This window comes from Bombyx mori, chromosome 3 (assembly GCF_030269925.1).
Source record: "Bombyx mori chromosome 3, ASM3026992v2".
Taxonomy (NCBI): domain Eukaryota; kingdom Metazoa; phylum Arthropoda; class Insecta; order Lepidoptera; family Bombycidae; genus Bombyx; species Bombyx mori.
The window spans coordinates 9376506-9396718 of record NC_085109.1 but is presented as its reverse complement, the minus strand read 5'-3'; the positions used below and the strand labels follow the sequence as shown (position 1 = coordinate 9396718).

The window sequence follows — 20213 nt, the reverse complement described above, 5'->3', positions numbered from 1 at the left end:
TTTGTCTTTGAGATAGGCAAAAGAAGCAACGCCCATACTACCAAATTATTAGTTTAAAGGCTAAAATCGATATCGTTAATTAGTGAGAGTTAACTAAAATTTCAACTAAATTATAAGAGCCCGACAAGCTTATTTTATTTTTTTATTGCCTAGGTGGATGGATGAGCTCAGCGAGCTGCCCACCTGATGTTAAGTGGTTACCGGAGCCCATAGACATCTACAATGTAAATGCCGCCGCCATCTTGAGTTAAGTTTTTTAAGTAATTATAGAGTAAAACATCATTTTAGTTATAGTTCGTATAGTTAAAAAAAAAAAATTGTTGTGAAGACATACTTCCTAACCGAGATTTTATCTTAATTTACATTTTTACATTTCATCACATCTCAGAATACAGAAAAAAAAAATATGTATTCTGTGCATCACATATACCACACAGTATAAGTTTCAAAATTACAAAATCGGAGAGAAAGCAGTTTTACAGCGCAAAATAAGATATTCTGTGAAAGGTCTTCCTGTTATTGTTAACCTTTAAAATAGTTATGATTTCTATTCTATAATTTTGCTTTACTCCAATATCTCTATTAGTTTTTTTTTCACCCATTTGTTAAACTCGTTCATTTTAATTTAAAAGAAAAAAATGTCTGACATCCAGATGTCATCAAATGTCAATCAAAACAATTGTCAAGTTTATCAACTCAACGACCTACAGATTGCAGAAGGTCGATCTCACGGTTTCCAAAAAACCGTCCCGCTCATCTGGACGGAATAGTTTTAGTAAAAAATATTGATAATGTTGCGAACAATTGTGTTACGGAATCAAATCTTAAGCGATGGTCTTAAGAAAGCTATACGGTCGAACATTACGAGGTGCATTAGTACAGAACTGGCAAAAAGGAAAGTTACGAATAAGTAAGTTTTTTCGAAATTAAATAATTTGATAGTATATTAATTAGACATTACGTATAATTAGTTATATTTCAAAATTAAGTGTATGTTACAATGTTTTGTAAACTATCCTAAATTGGCGCTGTAATTCGTAGTAGTTGCATAACCCACAACGTCAGTCGCTGCTCTTCACCTTGGCAGTTGTCATGGTTTTGCGATTAGTATGTACCGGCAATCACACGTGTCCGATGGTTGAAACTCAGAATTTGTGATTTAAAAAAATATCATATAAGTCTAATTCAATAATGTTTCAAGCATCAACAATTTGGCGAGCACAATCAATTTATCCATGATTCAGTGACATTCGATACATTTTATTATTTTTATTTGTAACTGATTAAATGTTAGGTGTGATCTGTTGTATCATTTATAATATATATATATATTTTAACAGCAAGTTAATAAAATCTGAAAATAAGTATAAAAACCATATTTGGATCACATTAACTAACCCAAAATTCTGATCTACCCTTAAGATCGTTTACTCTGATTAAAACAAGATAAATTTAAGAAATATACTTTTTTATGATATTTTAAAATTATAAATAAAAATAAAAATCAAAGTAAAGTAATTTCTATTTGCTACATATTGTAGTAAATTTTGACCAAAATAATTAAAATTAATTTAACAGACATAATAGAACATTCATTTATAATCTATGTTGAATATCCTATCTTTCTACTGAGTAGCTGTCTTTAAACTTTGAGGACTATAAAGTTAATATCATAACACCGTTCCAAGATTTTCTATACTTTAATAACATCAGTGATATAAAAATGTTAATTACTAACAAATCACTGCTCAAACACAGTGCTTAAAAGAAGCATGATTACTTATCTTTATGTGAATGGGATCATAGATACTTTACTTTAGTATACAATTTTTACCATTGGATGACTGATAATTCCTTGTCATTAACTTGTACAAAACTAGATTATTTTTTAAGAACATGACCTGATTTTAAGTATCACTGTATCTGATGATTTATTTTTATTTTTTATTGCCATAGCAGGCAATCGAACATACGGCCCACCTGATTGAAAGTGGCTACTGTAGCTCATGGGCATCAACAATGCTAGGGGTAGAGCCAAGCTGCTGCCTACTGCTAAATCTGATCTGTGATTGTCCAAAATATTTAAATGAATTCAATACTTTATTGAATCATAAATTTAGCCTACAGTAGTCAACAGATTTGATGTCAGTCCTTATTAGAAATGATAGTCTGAGGTTTGCTAGTAATCATCTTAGGAATTAATGGCAGTTTGATTGATGCTTACACTATACAACATTTGAGTCTTTAAAAAAAAAAAAACATTAAGTGATATTTAATTCATCTATGCAAACTATACATTTTAAATCTAGTAGTTCGGAATGGAGGTCATTAAAATGTATATTATATTTGTCATGGTTTTCCTTTTGCGGTCTAGACACAATAAAGAACTATTCTAATACATACTAAAATTACATATAAGAGTAACTATCATATTTTTATCATTCTCAGATTGTTAGAACATGCACAGAACCAGACAGTTCTATCTACACCACAATGGACTGTTCAGATGAGGTATTATTCGAGTCTACCATCACATATAAAGGTCAACCTTCCAGCTCTTTCGCCAACCATGGAGAGTGGTTCAATTGTAAGCTGGGAAAAAAAGGAAGGGGACAAACTTAGTGAAGGTATAGCTTGGAAACATGGTTATTAATAGGCTATTTTAGTGAATTTATTTTCTTTGTATAAAAATTAACAGTAAAGAGAATTCGATCTTTAATTTTGTAATTAATAACAAACAGGGCGTGAATAACTATACAAATATACTTGATCTATCTTAATTTTCAGGAAAAGTTCCTTTATACCTATACACAATTACACTAATTGTGTGCTACTGTTTCACTTACATTAAATGTGGTATATTAATATGGAAGTAGTTAAGATGTAATTGCACCAAAATATTCCATTAAAATTTGTTCACAACTTTTTGCATTTTGTTGAAAAGTATGTCAAAATCTATTCCAAAAACAAAGACAGGTGGCAAAACGGCAAGACTTATAATTCCTGATAGAATAAAAAAAATGAAAATGATTTTTATCAATAGCATTTGCGAACTGTCTTTTCTTTTACAATGGGAGAGTACAAATATTGAACTCTAAATGATAAAATGTATGCTTGGTTGGAAAAAGAAGAGAATATGTTGTTCGTGTTTTTCAGTGACCTGTATACAAACAATTACTGTTTTTTTTTATATAAAATTGTGTATTCATTTGGATTAATTTATTTGTTGTTCTACTTTATAGGCGATCTTCTGTGCGAGATTGAAACTGACAAAGCAACTATGGGCTTTGAGACACCTGAAGAAGGTTACCTGGCCAAAATATTGATTCCGGCCGGTACAAAGGGAGTGCCTGTCGGGAAATTATTGTGCATTATTGTTGGAGATCAGAATGATGTTGCGGCATTCAAAGATTTCAAAGATGACTGTGAGTATTGTGCATGACTTTTTAATAAATGCATGCAGCATGATATAGTTTCTGAAGTCACACAAAAATAACTGCATGAAGTTTTAATAAGTTAAAATGATTTTAAAATGCAGTACCAGATTATTATAATAATTATTGCTTTTATAAGCGAGTATGTGGCCTAAGTGATGGTAAGTAATCAGCATCAGTCATGGATATCAGCAATGATAGAAACACAGCCGCTACTAGCTGAATTAATTTGATACTTTTATTGCAATACTGATGAAGATCGGTCACATTGAACTTTGATTATCACTAATTGTAGAAAATCATATCAATATCTTGATACTACTCTCGCTCTTCTGTTGTGAGTTGATTCTATTATATTGTAGCATATTTACTATTCTGATGTGTTAACTATGCTATACTATATAAGCATTCTGAAGTTTTCAAGAAATCTGACAAGTGGTTTTTGTGTGAAAGTATGAACATTTTGCATATTTAATGGTGATAGGATAGTAGCTTGTTATTTTAATTATTAATAATTTGATTTTCTCCTAATGCTTAATTGTTAACAATATGTTAATTTGTCTATGGATATTAATCTACAGCATCACCTGCAACACCTCAAAAACCGGCTAGTCAAGATAAAGGTAATTACTAAAAAATATTTTGCTTACTTTATTTTCCTGTATTTGTCAGGATGATACATGTGTATGTGGTATCGATAATTGTTTCTGACCCGAAAAAATATTATTAATGTTTCTAATGTTCCATGCAAGGTATAAATTAAAAGTACATTTTGGGTTGCTGTAGCTACCATAGAACAGTACTGTAGCTATTCAACAAAAACCTGATCACGCTAACAAAATTCTCGTGATACGTCGATATTAATTATGTTTAATTTTGGTAAACACAATGAAGGATCAGTAAAATTCGGACAATCACTCTAAGGAGTGATAACATTCGTTCGGTGGAAGATCGTCCATTCGTCAGTCCCAATATTATGCTTATTATTGGCTGACAATTATATTAACTTGTTTTTTATTGGTGGTAGGTCCTCTTGTGAGTCCGCACGGGTAGGTACCACTGCCCTGCCTATTTCTGCCGTGAAGCAGTAATGCGTTTCGGTTTGAAGAGTGGGGCAGGCATTGTAACTATACTGAGACCTTAGAACTCATATCTCAAGGTGGCTGGCGGCATTACGTTGTAGATATCTATAGACACCAGTAACCATTTTACATCAGGTTTGCTGTGAGCTCGTCCACCCATCTAAGCAATAAAAAAAAGACAACAATTTGTGCTTAACATAATAATTTAATATTGTACTATGTTTTCTTAAAGCCGTACCCGTATGTGTAGAACACGTTTCACAAAAAAAAAAAAAACAATTTAGTATTAAGGTAGCCAGTAAAATATTATAAGTAACCTGCAAACAGTTTCACACATTTTCAAGTTTGCTTATATCATTTTTATTATATAAAATTATCACATACATATATGTACATACATATTCATTAGTCAAATGTTAATTACTCAGCTTAAAGTGATAAGAACTGATAGAAAATTAAAACTGTCACTTCTATCCCAGAGGCTGGGTTTTCATAAATATGTGATATCAGTTTCTACAGGCATAGAATATTTATGTCACCTACTTTACCGCTGAACTCCCAAATTCTTACACTAATATGTCCTATCTCAAGAACTGGTTGAGCAGGTTGCAAAACCCCACCAGCTATCACTATCCTTTGAAGTTGTGATGTGCTCTGGTTCGTATAACAAAACATTCTATGAGTGCATTTCAGACTTCAATCATGTCTCAAAATGGGTAGCGTTTTAGGCTGTAATGACTACTGGATACAGATACTGCTTAACATCAGCGGTGGGTCGTGAATCTTTATATATATATACTAGCCGTACTTTACATTACAAACTACAACATACATTTAAAATTAACATCATTATTTATTGTCATTATTATTAGGGAGTCCAAAATCATATAAATATTAGCCTATCCATTAAGTACATGGATACCAAGTTTCAAGTCAATCGGGTGCATGGTTCAGTAGTTAAAGACCACTGTAGATTTATATATTTGTATAGATTTCTTCTGTGCGTGTGTTAGTCACTGAACTCCACCTAAACGGGCTGGACCGATTTGAGTGATTTTTTTTTGTATGCGTTTGGGTGGCACCCTGCATGGTTTAGATTCACGAATCAGCCCAGCAGAGGGCGCTTCAGTCGGTATCTAGGTTATTTGTCTTTCCTATAAATGATTTATATAACAAAACAACGTTTGCCGGGTTAGCTAGTTTTTTTATATTAACCAATACAAATACCTTATTTGGAATTTATGATTACAAAATTTTAACGAAGATTTCGATGTTGAGTGATCAATTTATACTTGCGTATTGTGTATCCATTCCAACCCTATCTGTTGCTTGTATAAATATTTTACAGAGATAAACTTTATTTGGCTATAGTTTTAGAAGCATTTAGATAGATATTCATGACCGGAATTTTAAATTAGATCAAGCCTAGATAATTCATGTCCCTCACAACATATTAAGGGCTTATTCTTTTTTATTTAACATTTCAAATTAATTCAAAATTAGTTATCGAATTGGAAATTAATTTCCTCCAAGCAAAACGATAGTGGATAATTATAAATAACGTTTCTTAATAAAACATTCATTAAATAAAAATGAATGGCAGTACACATACCTACTATATATTTAACATGATTTATTTATGCATAATATTTTTTATGGATAACTCGCAGGTGCCAACATGCACTTTTTATTGCATACATAATATTTATTATACTTATTTATTTATTAGATATTACACTTCATGTAAAATTTACATTGGCGGGCTTAATGCCTAAGGCATTCTCTACCAGTCAACCAAAGGTAGTACAGAGTAAATAGTGGTAAATACTTATATGGCTCGTGATTACATATTTTGCTGTGAAATACTAACATACGGAAAACAATTTTTGGTTGGAAGGGCAATTTATCCCTAATTAATCTGTAATACGAATCAATATGATGAACTTACTTCTTTATGGTATAATATAAATATAATAAATATAATATAAATATTTACTAACAATCACCCCACGATAACTGGTCCCGTGATAAGTTCGTAAAGAACTTGTGTTACAGGTACCAGATAACGGAAATAAATGTAATATTTTTATTATACACATACATATATTTAATATACATCCATAACCCTAGAAAAGACATTTATATTTATCATACAAATATCTTCCCTTGGCGGGATTCGAACCCGCGACCCCCTTGTGTAGTGACCATGTCACTTACCACTACACCAGACGGCCGTTATACGGACGGTGTACGTCAATATTATTTTTTTGCTTATATGGGTGGACGATCTCACAGCCCACCTGGTGTTTAAGTGGTTACTGGAGCCTATAGACATCTACAACGCAAATACGCCACCCGCCATGATATATTAGTTCTAAGGTCTCAACTATAGTTACAACGGCTGCCCCATCCTTCAAACCGAAACGCATTACTGCTTCACGGCAGAAATAGCCAGAGCGGTGGTACCTACCCGCGCGGACTCACAAATGGTCCTACCACCAGTAATTACGCAAATTATAATTTTGCGGGTTTGATTTTTATTTACACGATGTTATTCCTTCACCGTGGTAGTCAATCGGTGAACATTTGTTGCGTACGTATTTTAATAGAAAAATTGGTACCCGCCTGTGGGATTCGAACACCGGTGCATCGCTCAACACGAATGCACCGGGCGTCTTATCCATTAGGCCACGACGATTTCTTAATATTTAGTTAGTTTATTTATATACGAGTATACAAATTTCTCATGTTTTTCTGTACCATACAGCGGCTGCCGCACCCGCCCCCGTTGCAGCAGCACCCGCAGCCCCCGTCCCCTCCCCCGCTCCGGCCGCCCCACGTCCCAGCCCTGCGGCTGCCCCCGCCGAACCTGCTTCGTCGGGCAGGGTATACGCCAGCCCTATGGCTAGGAGACTGGCTGAGATCAAAAACATCAGATTAGGAGGTGAGATTTTTTATTTTCCATACGCTTTTATTAGCTTCAGTCGTATGTATGTATGTTTGTAACGGAATCTTTGAACATGATTTTGACCCCCTTCAAAACGACGGATTAACTCGAAATTTGGTATACTTATTAAGGACCGATGACAATACAATATCAAATAAAAACATGGAAAAACAAAATTTTGAAAAAATTGAATTCAACTGAAAAATGAACAATAAATATTCGTTTAAAAAAACTAACAAAATACGCTTTTATAGAAAATCCAACTAAAAAATGCAAAATAAATTTTAATAAATTTGAATTAAAAATAGTGTTATAGGATATTATCAAAATAACCCTACTACTCATATCTGTTCATAAAATATTTATAACTACTTATACCATGCACCCCACGCCTTTTTACAATAAAATCATTTTTTCATACACTATTTTTAATTCAAAAATAATTTTTTTTTCCGTTTTTAGTTGGATTTTCTATAAAAGCTTATTTTGTTAGTTTTTTAAACTATTATTTTTATTGCTTAGATGGGTGGAGGAGCTCACAGCCCACCTGATTGTTAAGTTACCGGAGCCCATAGACATCTACGACGTAAGTGCGCCACCCACCCTGAGATATAAGTTCTAAGGTCTCAAGTATACTTACAACGGATGCCCCGCCCTTCAAACCGAAACGCATTACTGCTTCACGGCAGAAATTAGCAGGACGGTGGTACCTACCCTTGCGGACTCACAAGAGGTCCTACCGCCACTTAATAATTTTAGTCTTCTTACTTAACTGAAAAATGTTATGCATTAGCTTGAAACTATGAGAAAATCCGAACTTTGTAATATACAGTTTATTACAAAGTTGTTCTATTTCCCCAAATTTTTACGATTAATGAAATCCCTTAAAGTCTTTATTTATGAAAAATTGCTCGTACAAATAAGTATTAAAATTTTTGATGGATAAATACTCTAACGCCATCCCTACAAGGTCTAAGACGACCGCTCCTGTGACGAAAACGGCAATGAATGAAATACTTTAATAACTTTTAACCGTTCGAAACCGTTCGTTCGAAATCGACACCAATAAAATAATGTATTATATGGAAAAGTAATACTTATATATTAGGTCAGCACAAGGACCAGTATCCATATCTATTTAACCCCGTTGTTGTTATAGAAAAAGATAAACGGATAAAATTTTCAAGTACATACATACAACGCATTTATTTTCATGGTGATGGATTTTTTAAAGTATTTTATCCTTTCAATTTCGTAATAGTTCTATACCGAGCCCTCTGGATGGTGTATTGTCATTAAACGAAAAGGTATTTCGTTATATTGACAAAGGCACGTAATAAGTTACAATAAATGAAAGAAACTGGGAAAAAGTTTACTTTAATTTGCAAACCAAATATACCATCTTCAGGGCAAGGTACGGGTCTATACGGGTCATTGAAGAGCGGTGACCTGTCAGGAGCGGCAGCGGCAGGACCAGCGGCTCCGGCCTCCGCCCCCTCCGCACCAGCCCCCGCCCCAGCCCCCGGCGCCACCTTTGTGGACCTGCCGCTGTCCGGCATGAGGGAGACCATCGCCAAGAGGCTGACGGCCGCTAAACAAAGCATCCCGCACTACCAGCTCAGTGTCACCGTCAACGTCGAGAAAACCCTCGCCATGAGGAAGCTGGTTAACGAGAGGCTAGCCAGTGAAAAGGCTGATGTTAAGGTAAGCTACTCATCATCATCCTGCTGCCCTTCTCCCAGTCACCTGGGGTCGGCGCAACATGTTTTCTCCTTCCATACTCCACTCCTCTCTTACACATATCATCTTTCATGCAATCCGTCAATTTCTTCTTAGGTCTACCTCTACCTCTATATCCTTCCACATTCATAGTTAACACTCTCTTAACAACCTCATTTTCATTTCGTCTCATCACATGTCCATACCATCCCAAACGCGCACTTTCTCAACTTCTCTGTCACAGGTGCCACTTTCAGACTTCCTCTAACATGTTAGCAGTAATGCGTTTCGGTTTAAAGGGTGGGGCAGCCGTTGTAACTATACTGAGACCCTTAGAACTTATATCTCAAGGTGGGTGGCGCATTTACGTTGTAGATGTCTATGGGCTCCAGTAACCACTTAACACCAAGTGGGCTGTGAGCTCGTCCACCCATCTAAGCAATAAAAAAATTAAAAGTTATTTGAGGTAAGGTAAATTTATTGAGGTAAACTACTACTAACCGATTAACGATATTCAATAAAAAATTGTGGGCTCTTTGGACGCGTTAAATGCCAGAGCCTATTATACTGATAAGGTTAGAATGCTAACGTAAATGACGCCGCTATCTTGTGACGTCAGGTATGATGTAAACGTCAGGTATGATATGAATCATAGTTTAGGATATTAGCTATTTTCAGAGGCGACAGTAAGTCTGGAGTCTGGACCTTAGTTGCAATATATTGCTGTGCCGATACAACGCGGTGTCGCTACTGTCGTAATTATCAACATCAAAATATCGAAAATAAGATTTGGATCATATAAGTAGTTACAGCAACGTGTCAATTTCTAAAGGAATCCACCTTTTTAATCTAATGCTCAATAATAAAAAGATTTCATGTATATATTTATAATATTTAAAATGAAACAGCGAACAGAAATTTACTCTTACCTACGTCATATGCAAAAAATAAACTATGACAATTACGATTACCGCTGAATATGGGCAAGATGGCGTCAGAGATTGCACAGATAGCTAATTTTCAAACCGCGATAGTAGCGACACTACGGTTTTAAAATAAACTAAACGACAACAGTGCTCTGGTATCAATTAAACCGGAAAAAAGGTTACCGATCCCGATAAACCGGACCACTGCATAGTACAAACATCACGTCGGACTATGTCATTAAAAATGATAATTTTAAGGTTTCAGTGAACGACTTCATCATTAAAGCCGTGGCGGCTGCCTGCAAGCGCGTGCCTACAGTCAACTCACATTGGATGGAGTCTTTCATAAGACAGTAAGTTTGAGATATTAATAATTGATTAAAACTGTTTTGTGTAGTACGCTTTCAAAGGTATTACAGCTCTCATGGTGTTGCCAGTCATAAAAACTAAAAGCATTGTAGCGCACAATCTCGAAGTTTTGGAAGTGTCTCACGTATATTGCTGAGGCACGACCCTGTCTTCAATAAAGGCGTCATTCTATTACAAATAATTTATAAATTTTAGAAATAAAGGATAATAATAATAATAATAAAATAATAATAAATAATAATACAAGAATAAAATAAAAATAAGAATAATAATAAAGGATTTAAATAGTACAAGATATTATGTTTCTTAGTTATTGTTTACCTTTTAAATCTTTATTATCAAAACTATGCACACATTTCACTATGTGTCTTTTCATACGAAGCGAATTATTAAAGGATTTAAATGACGTACCTACCTAAGCTTTAACGTTAAATGATGTATCATCTAATCATGATATTGAAACCGACTTTTCTTTGAAATAATTTTTTTTTGTCTATCATCAGATTCTCCAACGTAGACGTGAGTGTGGCCGTGGCGACTCCGACCGGCCTCATCACGCCGATCCTGCACAACGCTGACTCCCGGGGCATCATCGACCTCTCGAAGAACATGAAGCAATTGGCGCAGAAAGCCAAGGACGGTAAACTTCAACCTCAAGAGTACCAGGGCGGTACTGTCACGGTATCGAACCTAGGAATGTACGGTATGTATTCTTTATCTACGTTTAGCTGTGTAAACATATGACATCTCGTTTTGGATGGAGTTTTAACAATAATAAAAATAATTGAGAATAACTCACACACGCTCAGCGTGGTATGGTCATGTGATGCGTAGAGAGAAGATGCATGTGACTGACTAGGAGATGTATGGAAATGCTAGTGCAAGGTAGAGGGGGAAGAGGTCGACCGAAGAAGACATGGATGGAGTGTGTGAATGACGATATGAGAGAGAGAGGAGTGAGTATTGAGATGACGGCTGATCGAAGAGAATGGAAGAGAAAAATCAGCTGTGCCGACCCCACCTAGTGAGATAAGGTGGAGAAAAAGAAGAAGAGAAGTCACACACGGTCGTCTGGCCCCAATTTAGGGTTCCTTGTGTTATGGGTACCAGTGATTGATTTAGATACGTTCGTATATATACATATATTATAGATAGTAAACACTCAGACAAAAAGCAAACATTACCTGTTCACCGCACAATGTTTGCCCGATATGGGAATCGAACAACAGTTAAGCAACAGTTAAGGGCGCTAACCATCCGACTCAGTCGATTATTATTATTATATTATTGAAGTGTTATTGATTCGATGAAAACAGGCAGAGGTGACAAAAACAAATGACAATAACGTGTTATATACCCTAACTTTATGTAATATTCCGATATGCAATAGGAATTTTACCACATATATACATTGGCGTACGTGACTGTCGTGAACGCTGAGACAGCATTGCAACACACTAGAAACGGTGCATTGACGTAAATGGCACATTGACGCACATGAGTGCGGGGACGCCGATTCAGCACCTTTACCTCATGGAGCTTCGAAGCCAGCCACGGGGCCCGCACTTCTGAACTCACATCGTCGGAAGACAGACCAGTAGCATTAATTAAGTTTAAGTTTCATTGTAATCTTTTTAATTTTAATAAACTTTAGATTCATTTTCGGTTTTCTTTAAGACCTTAGGCTGCGACCTCCGTAATTAACGAAAGTGTTTGTTGTCGACAGGTATTACGATGTTCAACGCCATCATCAATCCCCCCCAGTCGTTCATTATAGCTTGCGGCGGCGTACAAGAACTGGTCATTCCAGACCAAAGTGAACCAAACGGGTATGTTGTTTGTTAGCTATCAGCATGACCACCAGCCAAATAGACTCAACAGCGTGCCTGTCATCAGGTCAAATCCCAACTATAATTTCCGCGTCTGAATACGTCGTGTTGGAGCCCCCGTACCGCAGCACCGTAAGCTTCCATTAGCGTTCCAATTTGTGTGTACAGCCATTAAAAACTACTAATAATCAGAGGTCGGCTAGAGTCGTTCTCTCCGGACAAAAGGTGTCGGTTTGTGACTATAATGACTACTGTGGTTTTATTTATTTATTGCGTATATGGGTTGACGATCTCACAGCCCACCTAATGTTAAGTGATTAAGGGAGCCCATAGACATCTCTAAAACGTAAATGTCGCCTCCCACCTTGAGATATGAGTTCTAAGGTCTCAGTATAGTTATAGTGTCTTTTATACGTGTTCATTTATTAGGATATTCATGACGAGAAAGCCAAATTTTTTTCCACCGAATTTACGATTCAACTTATATTAACTTAATATCTATCAATCCACACTATAAGAGCGAAAGAGATAGAATACGTTTTAAATTTCACTTCTACCGTTGTGTTTTGCAACGGAAATGACACTCGATAAGCGACACTACCAAAAGTAAAACTGATATCAGCTATAGGATTATATAACTATAGGATTTAGTTTTGCAAGCGAACGATGTTTCACTACCGCTTTATTATTTTATTTATTTATTTATGTAATATGTACACACAGAAAAGAAGACATAGTACAGAGTAATAGGAAAATTATGTACAAAGGCACTGCTTATTTCTTTAAGAAATCTCTTCTAGCAGACCTGCGAGAGGATTATGATAATAATAATTAAAAGCGATGAGTGTGTGTAGAAGAGCTAAAATAACAAATACAACATGAGAATTGCATAATTTTTTTGTTTATTCCAGCTTCCGAACAGCCAAGTTCGTCACGTTCACAGCGTCGGCCGACCACAGGGTGGTGGACGGAGCGATCGGCGCTCAATGGATGAAAGTATTCAAGGAGAACCTCGAAGATCCCGCCAACATCATTTTATAAATAGAGAAACGGTCCTACCTCAATTCAGCTTAACGAAAGGATGTCGCGAAAACGTATACACATAGACGAACATTTCTAATTCCGATATTAAAAAAAAAAAAAAAAAACTGACATTTTAAGGTTAAGTGTTTTGAAACGGTATTAATTTATTTTTAACAACAAGTTGTATTTTTTTATTATAGTCGCTTTTACCGGTATCCGTATTAAAAAAGGGAGAAAAAAAGTAAAATTTATTGTAACCTGTCAAGAGATGGCCTCGTGTGTTTTTGGCTCCTTTGGATGTCCTGTATCACCGTAAGACGGGGACACAGAACATACATTTTTTTTTCATCACAATATTATTAGTACAATTTTCGCATTTTATTTCGATCACAAATAAAAAGTTTAGTTTTGCTCGTTCAAAGGACCAAAGTAGTTAATCGAAATAAGAAAAAGCTTAACTTTAAGCTTTGATAAACAGTTTGATCGTCGCGGTTTTCTTAATATTTAATTTATATATTTATTCTGTGGTTACGCTTTTAATGAGTGAGCTTTTGCTGAAAGCGCGTATTTAATAAAACTATAATTGTGATTTATGAGAAACGACCGAAAAAAAATCTCGTGACGAAATATACATTTTTACGCATTTTATTATAATAATTTAAAAAGAAGTAGGGTTCGGAATGTAGATCTACATATTTATTGTAATTTACTGTAAATATGTAATAATAATTCGTTACAGCTGTGACGTCAGTATGGAAACTAATGTATGCATTGAAACGAAACGAAGCATTATTTTGTTTTGTTAAAAATTTTGTAATGTTACTTTGTAACGTTTTGATGATGCTAGATTATTTATGAACGTTAGTGAAATATATTTTACTTACAGACGAGTTTGTTTTATTTTTTGGATTTCATTAAAATTAATATAAAGTTTTACTTTCACACCAGTTGGTGTTTTTGTCAATTTCTACTGTCATGAAATTCGCCTGATTGGAATTGGACTAATGCTGAAATTAGCTCGAAGTTTAGAGTTAAGTTTAAAAAGGATAAAAACAGTATCAATCTTTTGTGTTAGTTGTGTTCTGATTTCCAGAGTAAAAAATATAAACAAACCAAAAATTTGAAAAACTATAATTATGTACCTACATACATATTAAATATACAAACAAAATTAGTAATACCTATGGAAACATAATATGGCAATGACATTAAAAAATGGCTAGTCAAAAACTTTTTTCACACAGACGACAATTCAATACAATTCTAAAATTTACTCTGTCTGTTAAGCGGAATATTAATATTCCCTAATGAATGTATTTCTTAAACTATTAGATCATTCAGGTCGTGCCCTTGCGTGTAAAAAATTCGTGAAAAAATGAAACACGATCTATTAAGCTTCAAATTGGCAATTCATGTCAAGGTCTGACGTATGTCACGCTTAATCACAAATGAATAACAATAAAAGGTATTTATGTAATAACAATCTAGAAAGTAGAATTTCTCACGGTGTGTAGCTTTTTATCATTTCAGATGTTGATGGGGCGGAAATGGCTCTAATTTATTACCACTAATTTATTTGCAATTTAAGTACCTACTAACTCAATAGTACAGAGGTAATTCTAAATATAATTTTTCAAATGAGTATGTTCCTAAGATGTTTATGTTTGTTTTGCGTCCGACGTCGAATCTAATTGGTATGGCATTCACCGTTTCAAGACATCACGTTTATCATGTAGACAGTAACACGTTGATTGATTGACAGGCTTCGGGGAAATCACATGTCTATCATGAATCCATTTTCCATGTATGTTAAAGGCCACAAAGGTAGGTTTGGTACGTACTTCATAGTGTAATAAAACAAAACATATAATATTTATTTCCGCAATTGATTAGTGGTCGAACATGTTGTGCACGTCCCATCCGGCTATGGAATGAGCTCCCCTCCACGGTGTTTCCCGAGCGCTATGACATGTCCTTCAAACGAGGCTTGCGGAGAGTATTAAGCGGTAGGCAGCGGCTTGGCTCTGCCCATAGCATTGCTGAAGTCTATTGGTGACGGTAACCACTTACCATCATGTGGGCCGTATGCTTGTCTGCCTACAAGGACAATAAAAAAAATCTGGTACTGATCGTAAGTCTGACGCGTAAGGATAGTACTTATCTCAATGCATAATTAAAAATATATTAAAATTGCCCCGCGATCTTATCCGGGTTAAATTTAAAATTTAGAACGAATGAAACACATTGCCTTTTTCCGAGATAAGGAGTTGCTGGTGTCCTTTGTGTTTTAGTACGTTCACTGATAGTAAGTGAAATCACCAAACAGCGAACAACTATAATATATAATAAGCTAAGCTAATATCGGGCGTTTCTCACGTTATTTACTAGGCTAGAAATTATCTTTTTCTTACATTTTGTATAAGTCAATTCAACTATTTATTAACTATTTAATAACTTTAAAATTTATAACATTAGTAGTATAAATTAATTTTATTATTGCTTAAGAAGACTTTCTGTGATTCGAACGGAAATAAAGTTTAGTAACAACAATCTTAAAGTACTTGCGTCCCCCTGAATAAGCCACTAATGGTTAGTTCATCACGAGTAATCTACTTTTGCTGCGGATGAACGTAGAGGATAACAGTCTAACCCATAGACACAGCCTACAGAGTTTCTCGCCGGATCTTCTCAGTGGGTCGCGATTCCGATCCGGCGGTAGCTTCTGCGAAGCACTGCTTTTCCTAGGGCTAGTATTATCGAATTCTCAAGCTAAGTTGAGCCCGTGAGCTGACCTACTCGTCTGCGCGAAGCTAGAATAGAGCATCTTAGGCTACTAGCAAATATGTAAAGAAAAAAAACAACAGTCCAGTATTAAATGTCTATGGCAGTTCGTAGATACGTGAGCACCGTCACGCAACTAGAGACGAAAATCTCATCACCATAGTGTAAACCGTTTGTTTACTCTTCAAATCTATCAATGTTTCTCAGCAGGAATTAGCACGCAATTAATACGTTGTACTACCTGTCAAGTTCACCTGAATTCAGATTAAAAAAACCAATAGGTATATACCTACATATATCGCAGAGATTACTGTAAAGCTTATGTAATTTTTTTGACATACATATACTGTTTCTTTTAGATGACCGAAATGTCAACTGAATGGGAATCGGAGTCAGAGATCAAGAAACCCGTAAAGGATGTGCCGGTAGTTCAAGATCAAGGTCTTTTCAAACACGATACTGGTGACACTTACGACGGATACTTTGAAGCGAAAAAGAAAGATCGAAGTGTTAAGATGCATGGTATTGAATACGTTCGTTTTATTCTGAACAATATTCTTATTTTGACGAAGCCAACCGAGAGAGCATCCCATTTGATGGCAATTTTCACCGATAATACGATGCGATGGTGATACGACCGACCGTGGCTTACCTTAAAATAGCTTCTTTTGATGACAGGAATTATCTACTACTAAGATAAAATGTGATATTGCTAACGGCTAACGGAGCTTTCAAGGCGAAACGAAGGCTCTGCAACGTCAGCCGTCTCGGTACAGCGGGCCGCTGCTGGTGTCCTGGGCTACTTCGCTGGGCCAAAACCATCCTGTTGGGTCGAGACGCGATACACCGCCAACCGGACGCTTTTATGAGGCTACTCCTTCGGAGTGCGTTAGAGTGCTGGTAGCACGCCGCGCTGCCTCAACCCTCTCAGGTTGCCCCGTGGCCTTGACCGGGGAGTGGCCACCGCCTACAGGAGCAGGGACGTATCCTCGTATTGTCTTCTGTCTTGAACCTCTGGCGCGGAGAGGAAAGAGCTCAACCTTTCTCGTTCCGCCGTCTCCTACTGCGAGATGGTGGACTCGCAGAAGTCGAGCATCGCCTTAGAAGGCGATCTTAGAAGATGCTATCGCGAGATTCGAGTCTCCGTGCTCAAATCACTCCCTCGCCGTGTCGATTCGCAAGACGACCTGCTTGTTTCTGCCACGAAGTAATATAAAGTAATATAATATAATAAAGTAATCATACGTGCAACCATGAAAGATCGTTTCCATCTATTTTTAAAGTAGCAGGTATATGCCGATTGTTTATTGGCTTGTTGCTGTTTAAGTACTCCGAATATGGACAAACAACAATGAAACTTAACAGATCACATGATGTCATTATAAGAACATATGTAACTAGATTGACGTATAACCAATTACTATTCGTGCCGATTAACATAATACAATGCTCAGTGCTAAAAGATTACAATGATCGATTAGAATTATACTTCACATATTTCAATTAGACGGCATCCATTGTCCTTTCAAAGCACTAGTAGCCATGAACTGTTATTACTCTTCTTTGTTTTTAAATGACAAATATATAAACTTATGCACCTACGCTGACATACTAAGCGGACGATGCTTTTTGAAATTTAATCATTTGTTTTAAATAATTATACATGGAAGTATATATTTTTTACGTATAATCGCAAGTTCATAGCCTTCCTGAGATCTTACGTCATGACATCACTGTTTTGGGTAATAGGTACCTCTCAATTTCACAGTGTAATGGGCCGTGTATAGAGACACCCATTCAAACAATCGTCACGTTCTAATTGCTTAAATGCATTGTTCTTGTTACGCATTTGTCTCTTTGTTTTACAAATACATCCAATCGATTGCATAATTACCTTTTAAGGACCAGGAGTGTACATTACGGCTGAAGGGGACAGCTACAAGGGCGTTTGGGAGAACGATCGTCTAGGAGCAAACGATGAAGTAATAATACATTTTTCTGATGACGCGAGGTACGAAGGTCAATTGAAAGATTGGAGTTTCTGGGGTCCTGGAAAGTATTACTATCCGGATGGAAGTGTTGTTCGTTGTGATTTTAACGACAACTGTCCAGTTGGGAATATGGTATTAAGTGATCCAAACGGACATGTCTGGCTTGGGAAAGCGGAGCTAGGCTGTGGATGGTTCGGGCCAGTGAATCATTTTTATGAGATGTTGGAGAAAACACGGGACGTGTCTCGTAAGCACGTTCCAAAGATGAAAGAGGATTCCGTTAAAGCCCAGTTGCAGAAACCTATAAAAGCTGAACAATAATGATTTTAATAGTATCTCCAGATATTTACAGATGTTTTAAAAATTTGAAATAAATTTAATTCGAAAGACTGGGAACTGTTTTAATAATGAACGTGGATACAATCAGTTTGAACCTGTAAGTAATTTAGTATCATTAAATTATTACTCGATGACAGGTTGTATTATCGACACATAAAGTATACGTCATAACAATTAGTGTACACAAGCAATGAGTTGACACTTAAACTGGGGGAATGTTCAGTGGGTTGTGAAACGGGGCGCTAACAGCCGTTACTCTTGAGGTACACACTCGGAACCACACTTCACCATTTGAACCCACTCACAGTCAAGTGCTCAGACACAATCGCTTGCGACATATTTAGGTGTGACTCCGTAGGTTTTGGTAATAGCTACCTTCATTGCAAATGGGCTTTCGTGTGTGGTGACACACTTTCTTTTTATTATCTATAGTAAAAATGTTTAATCAGTATCTTAAACTATTAAAATTTTAAGCGTTCAACATTGCTAGAATTTTCTCCAATATCTAATATAATGGGTTCTAGAAACGCAATGATATATAATTCATATATGTCACTAATAAAATAATTAACCAATGGAGCAAATTGGTGATATAAAAATAAACCTGAATACCTAGACTCAGAATGATCCATAAGTGAATTTATTTACCTACCTATCAAAGGTTCAAGATCTCCGAACTTATCTGAACTTATATGAAGCTATCTATTATTATTTTTTCCAAATGACTTTAAAATGGAGGGAGTTATCGATTCAAGGTACCGGCTTTTTTTTCGTTTCTCAGCTAGGCAATATTTTCAGTCACCATAAAGGGAAGCGGTAGACTGCTTGCCGCCTACATTCAGATAAATAAGTATAGGCTTTAGGTATAAAGCAACTAACAGATCATTCTGTTATTTTGGCCTCGAATTTACACCCACATACTACGTCCAATTAACGAAGACCTCTGCGAACGTGGGCGCGTTTCTTCCTTTCATAAGTTCATAGATTAATTAAGGAGGCCGTGCGAATCTTGTTAAAATGGCTAGATTAGTACATTTTTGCAGCAGCAAAGGAGCGGCCTGCTGCGTGACCTGACGCCATGTATCTTGTGAATGGTGTAATGCAGTAATTATTAATGAGCGTCCCTCCACGCTCATTTAGGTGAAGGACAACTTAGTGATAACGTTTTGCGTTTATATTGTCTAAGATTGTGGTAATTCGTTGATCTTAGTTGATCCGTAAAATACTTTAGTAGGTACTGTATACAATTCATAAATCCATTATTGAATTTATAATAAATTACGGAATCTATGATAATGTAGATTAAAATGATGTAGACGAAATAATCAGTGTAACCAGACTTAATGCAAATCAAAATAAAATGACGATATTATAATGATCGAATTTCTCTAAGCGATTCGTGTAGTCTTTAAATAATACAACAGTAAAGTAAATATCGATCACAAAGTTATCATTTTAAAATCAATTTCAATTTGGACAAAGGCAAAAAAGCTCATTACTAATTATGTCCTTCTCACTTTCTTCATTTATCTGCTATTTTTTGTTTAGTAACTATTGTAGAGTTTTGGTGTTATTACTTTAGTGTTGTCAAAGTATCTTTGAGAAATAGACAGTGTTTTTTAATCTGTCAATAATAACATAAAAATAAATAATAGTTTAAAAAAAAACTAACAAAATACGCTTTTATAGAAAATCCAATTAAAAAATAGACAATAAAATTATTGTTTCTTACACTATTTTTAATTCAAATTTATTTTCTATTTTTTAGTTAGT

General features: G+C 35.6%; 2 protein-coding genes across 8 annotated transcripts; both read left to right on the top strand.

Moving 5' to 3' along the window:
- Positions 1-420: 420 nt before the first annotated feature.
- On the top strand, positions 421-14216 carry LOC101744429 (dihydrolipoyllysine-residue acetyltransferase component of pyruvate dehydrogenase complex, mitochondrial). 4 transcript variants are annotated; one of them, XM_038019127.2, is made up of 10 exons: positions 677-910; positions 2449-2627; positions 3243-3425; positions 4016-4057; positions 7284-7460; positions 8920-9167; positions 10367-10461; positions 10981-11180; positions 12204-12306; positions 13218-14216. In XM_038019127.2, exons 1-10 carry the CDS (start codon positions 792-794, stop codon positions 13345-13347), a joined length of 1476 nt encoding a protein of 491 aa, XP_037875055.1. In that variant the 5' UTR covers positions 677-791; the 3' UTR covers positions 13348-14216. The 4 variants fall into 4 exon arrangements, with proteins under 4 accessions (XP_037875056.1, XP_037875055.1, XP_021207401.2 ...); XM_021351726.3 differs by having other exon boundaries at positions 8872-9167; XM_038019128.2 differs by lacking the exon at positions 4016-4057 and having other exon boundaries at positions 421-910.
- A 500-nt stretch (positions 14217-14716) lies between these two features.
- On the top strand, positions 14717-18491 carry LOC101744577 (uncharacterized). 4 transcript variants are annotated; one of them, XM_062674468.1, is made up of 4 exons: positions 15361-15451; positions 16318-16391; positions 16470-16632; positions 18013-18491. In XM_062674468.1, the coding sequence occupies exons 3-4, from the start codon at positions 16470-16472 to the stop codon at positions 18420-18422; spliced, it is 573 nt and encodes a 190-aa protein (XP_062530452.1). In that variant the 5' UTR covers positions 15361-15451; positions 16318-16391; the 3' UTR covers positions 18423-18491. The 4 variants fall into 4 exon arrangements, with proteins under 4 accessions (XP_062530448.1, XP_062530445.1, XP_062530452.1 ...); XM_062674464.1 differs by lacking the exons at positions 15361-15451; positions 16318-16391 and adding an exon at positions 14717-14794; XM_062674461.1 differs by lacking the exons at positions 15361-15451; positions 16318-16391 and adding an exon at positions 14774-14942.
- The last annotated feature ends 1722 nt before the right edge of the window (positions 18492-20213 follow it).

Bases quoted from the DNA above. Each gene is read 5' to 3' on its own strand.
- LOC101744429 (XM_021351726.3), top strand. From the start codon at position 792: ATGTTGCGAACAATTGTGTTACGGAATCAAATCTTAAGCGATGGTCTT. The intron at 2,628-3,242 runs GTATAGCTTGGA...TCTACTTTATAG, and splicing joins AGGGGACAAACTTAGTGAAG to GCGATCTTCTGTGCGAGATT. The intron at 3,426-4,015 runs GTGAGTATTGTG...ATTAATCTACAG, and splicing joins CAAAGATTTCAAAGATGACT to CATCACCTGCAACACCTCAA.
- LOC101744577 (XM_062674464.1), top strand. From the start codon at position 16,470: ATGACCGAAATGTCAACTGAATGGGAATCGGAGTCAGAGATCAAGAAA. The intron at 16,633-18,012 runs GTATTGAATACG...TTACCTTTTAAG, and splicing joins TCGAAGTGTTAAGATGCATG to GACCAGGAGTGTACATTACG.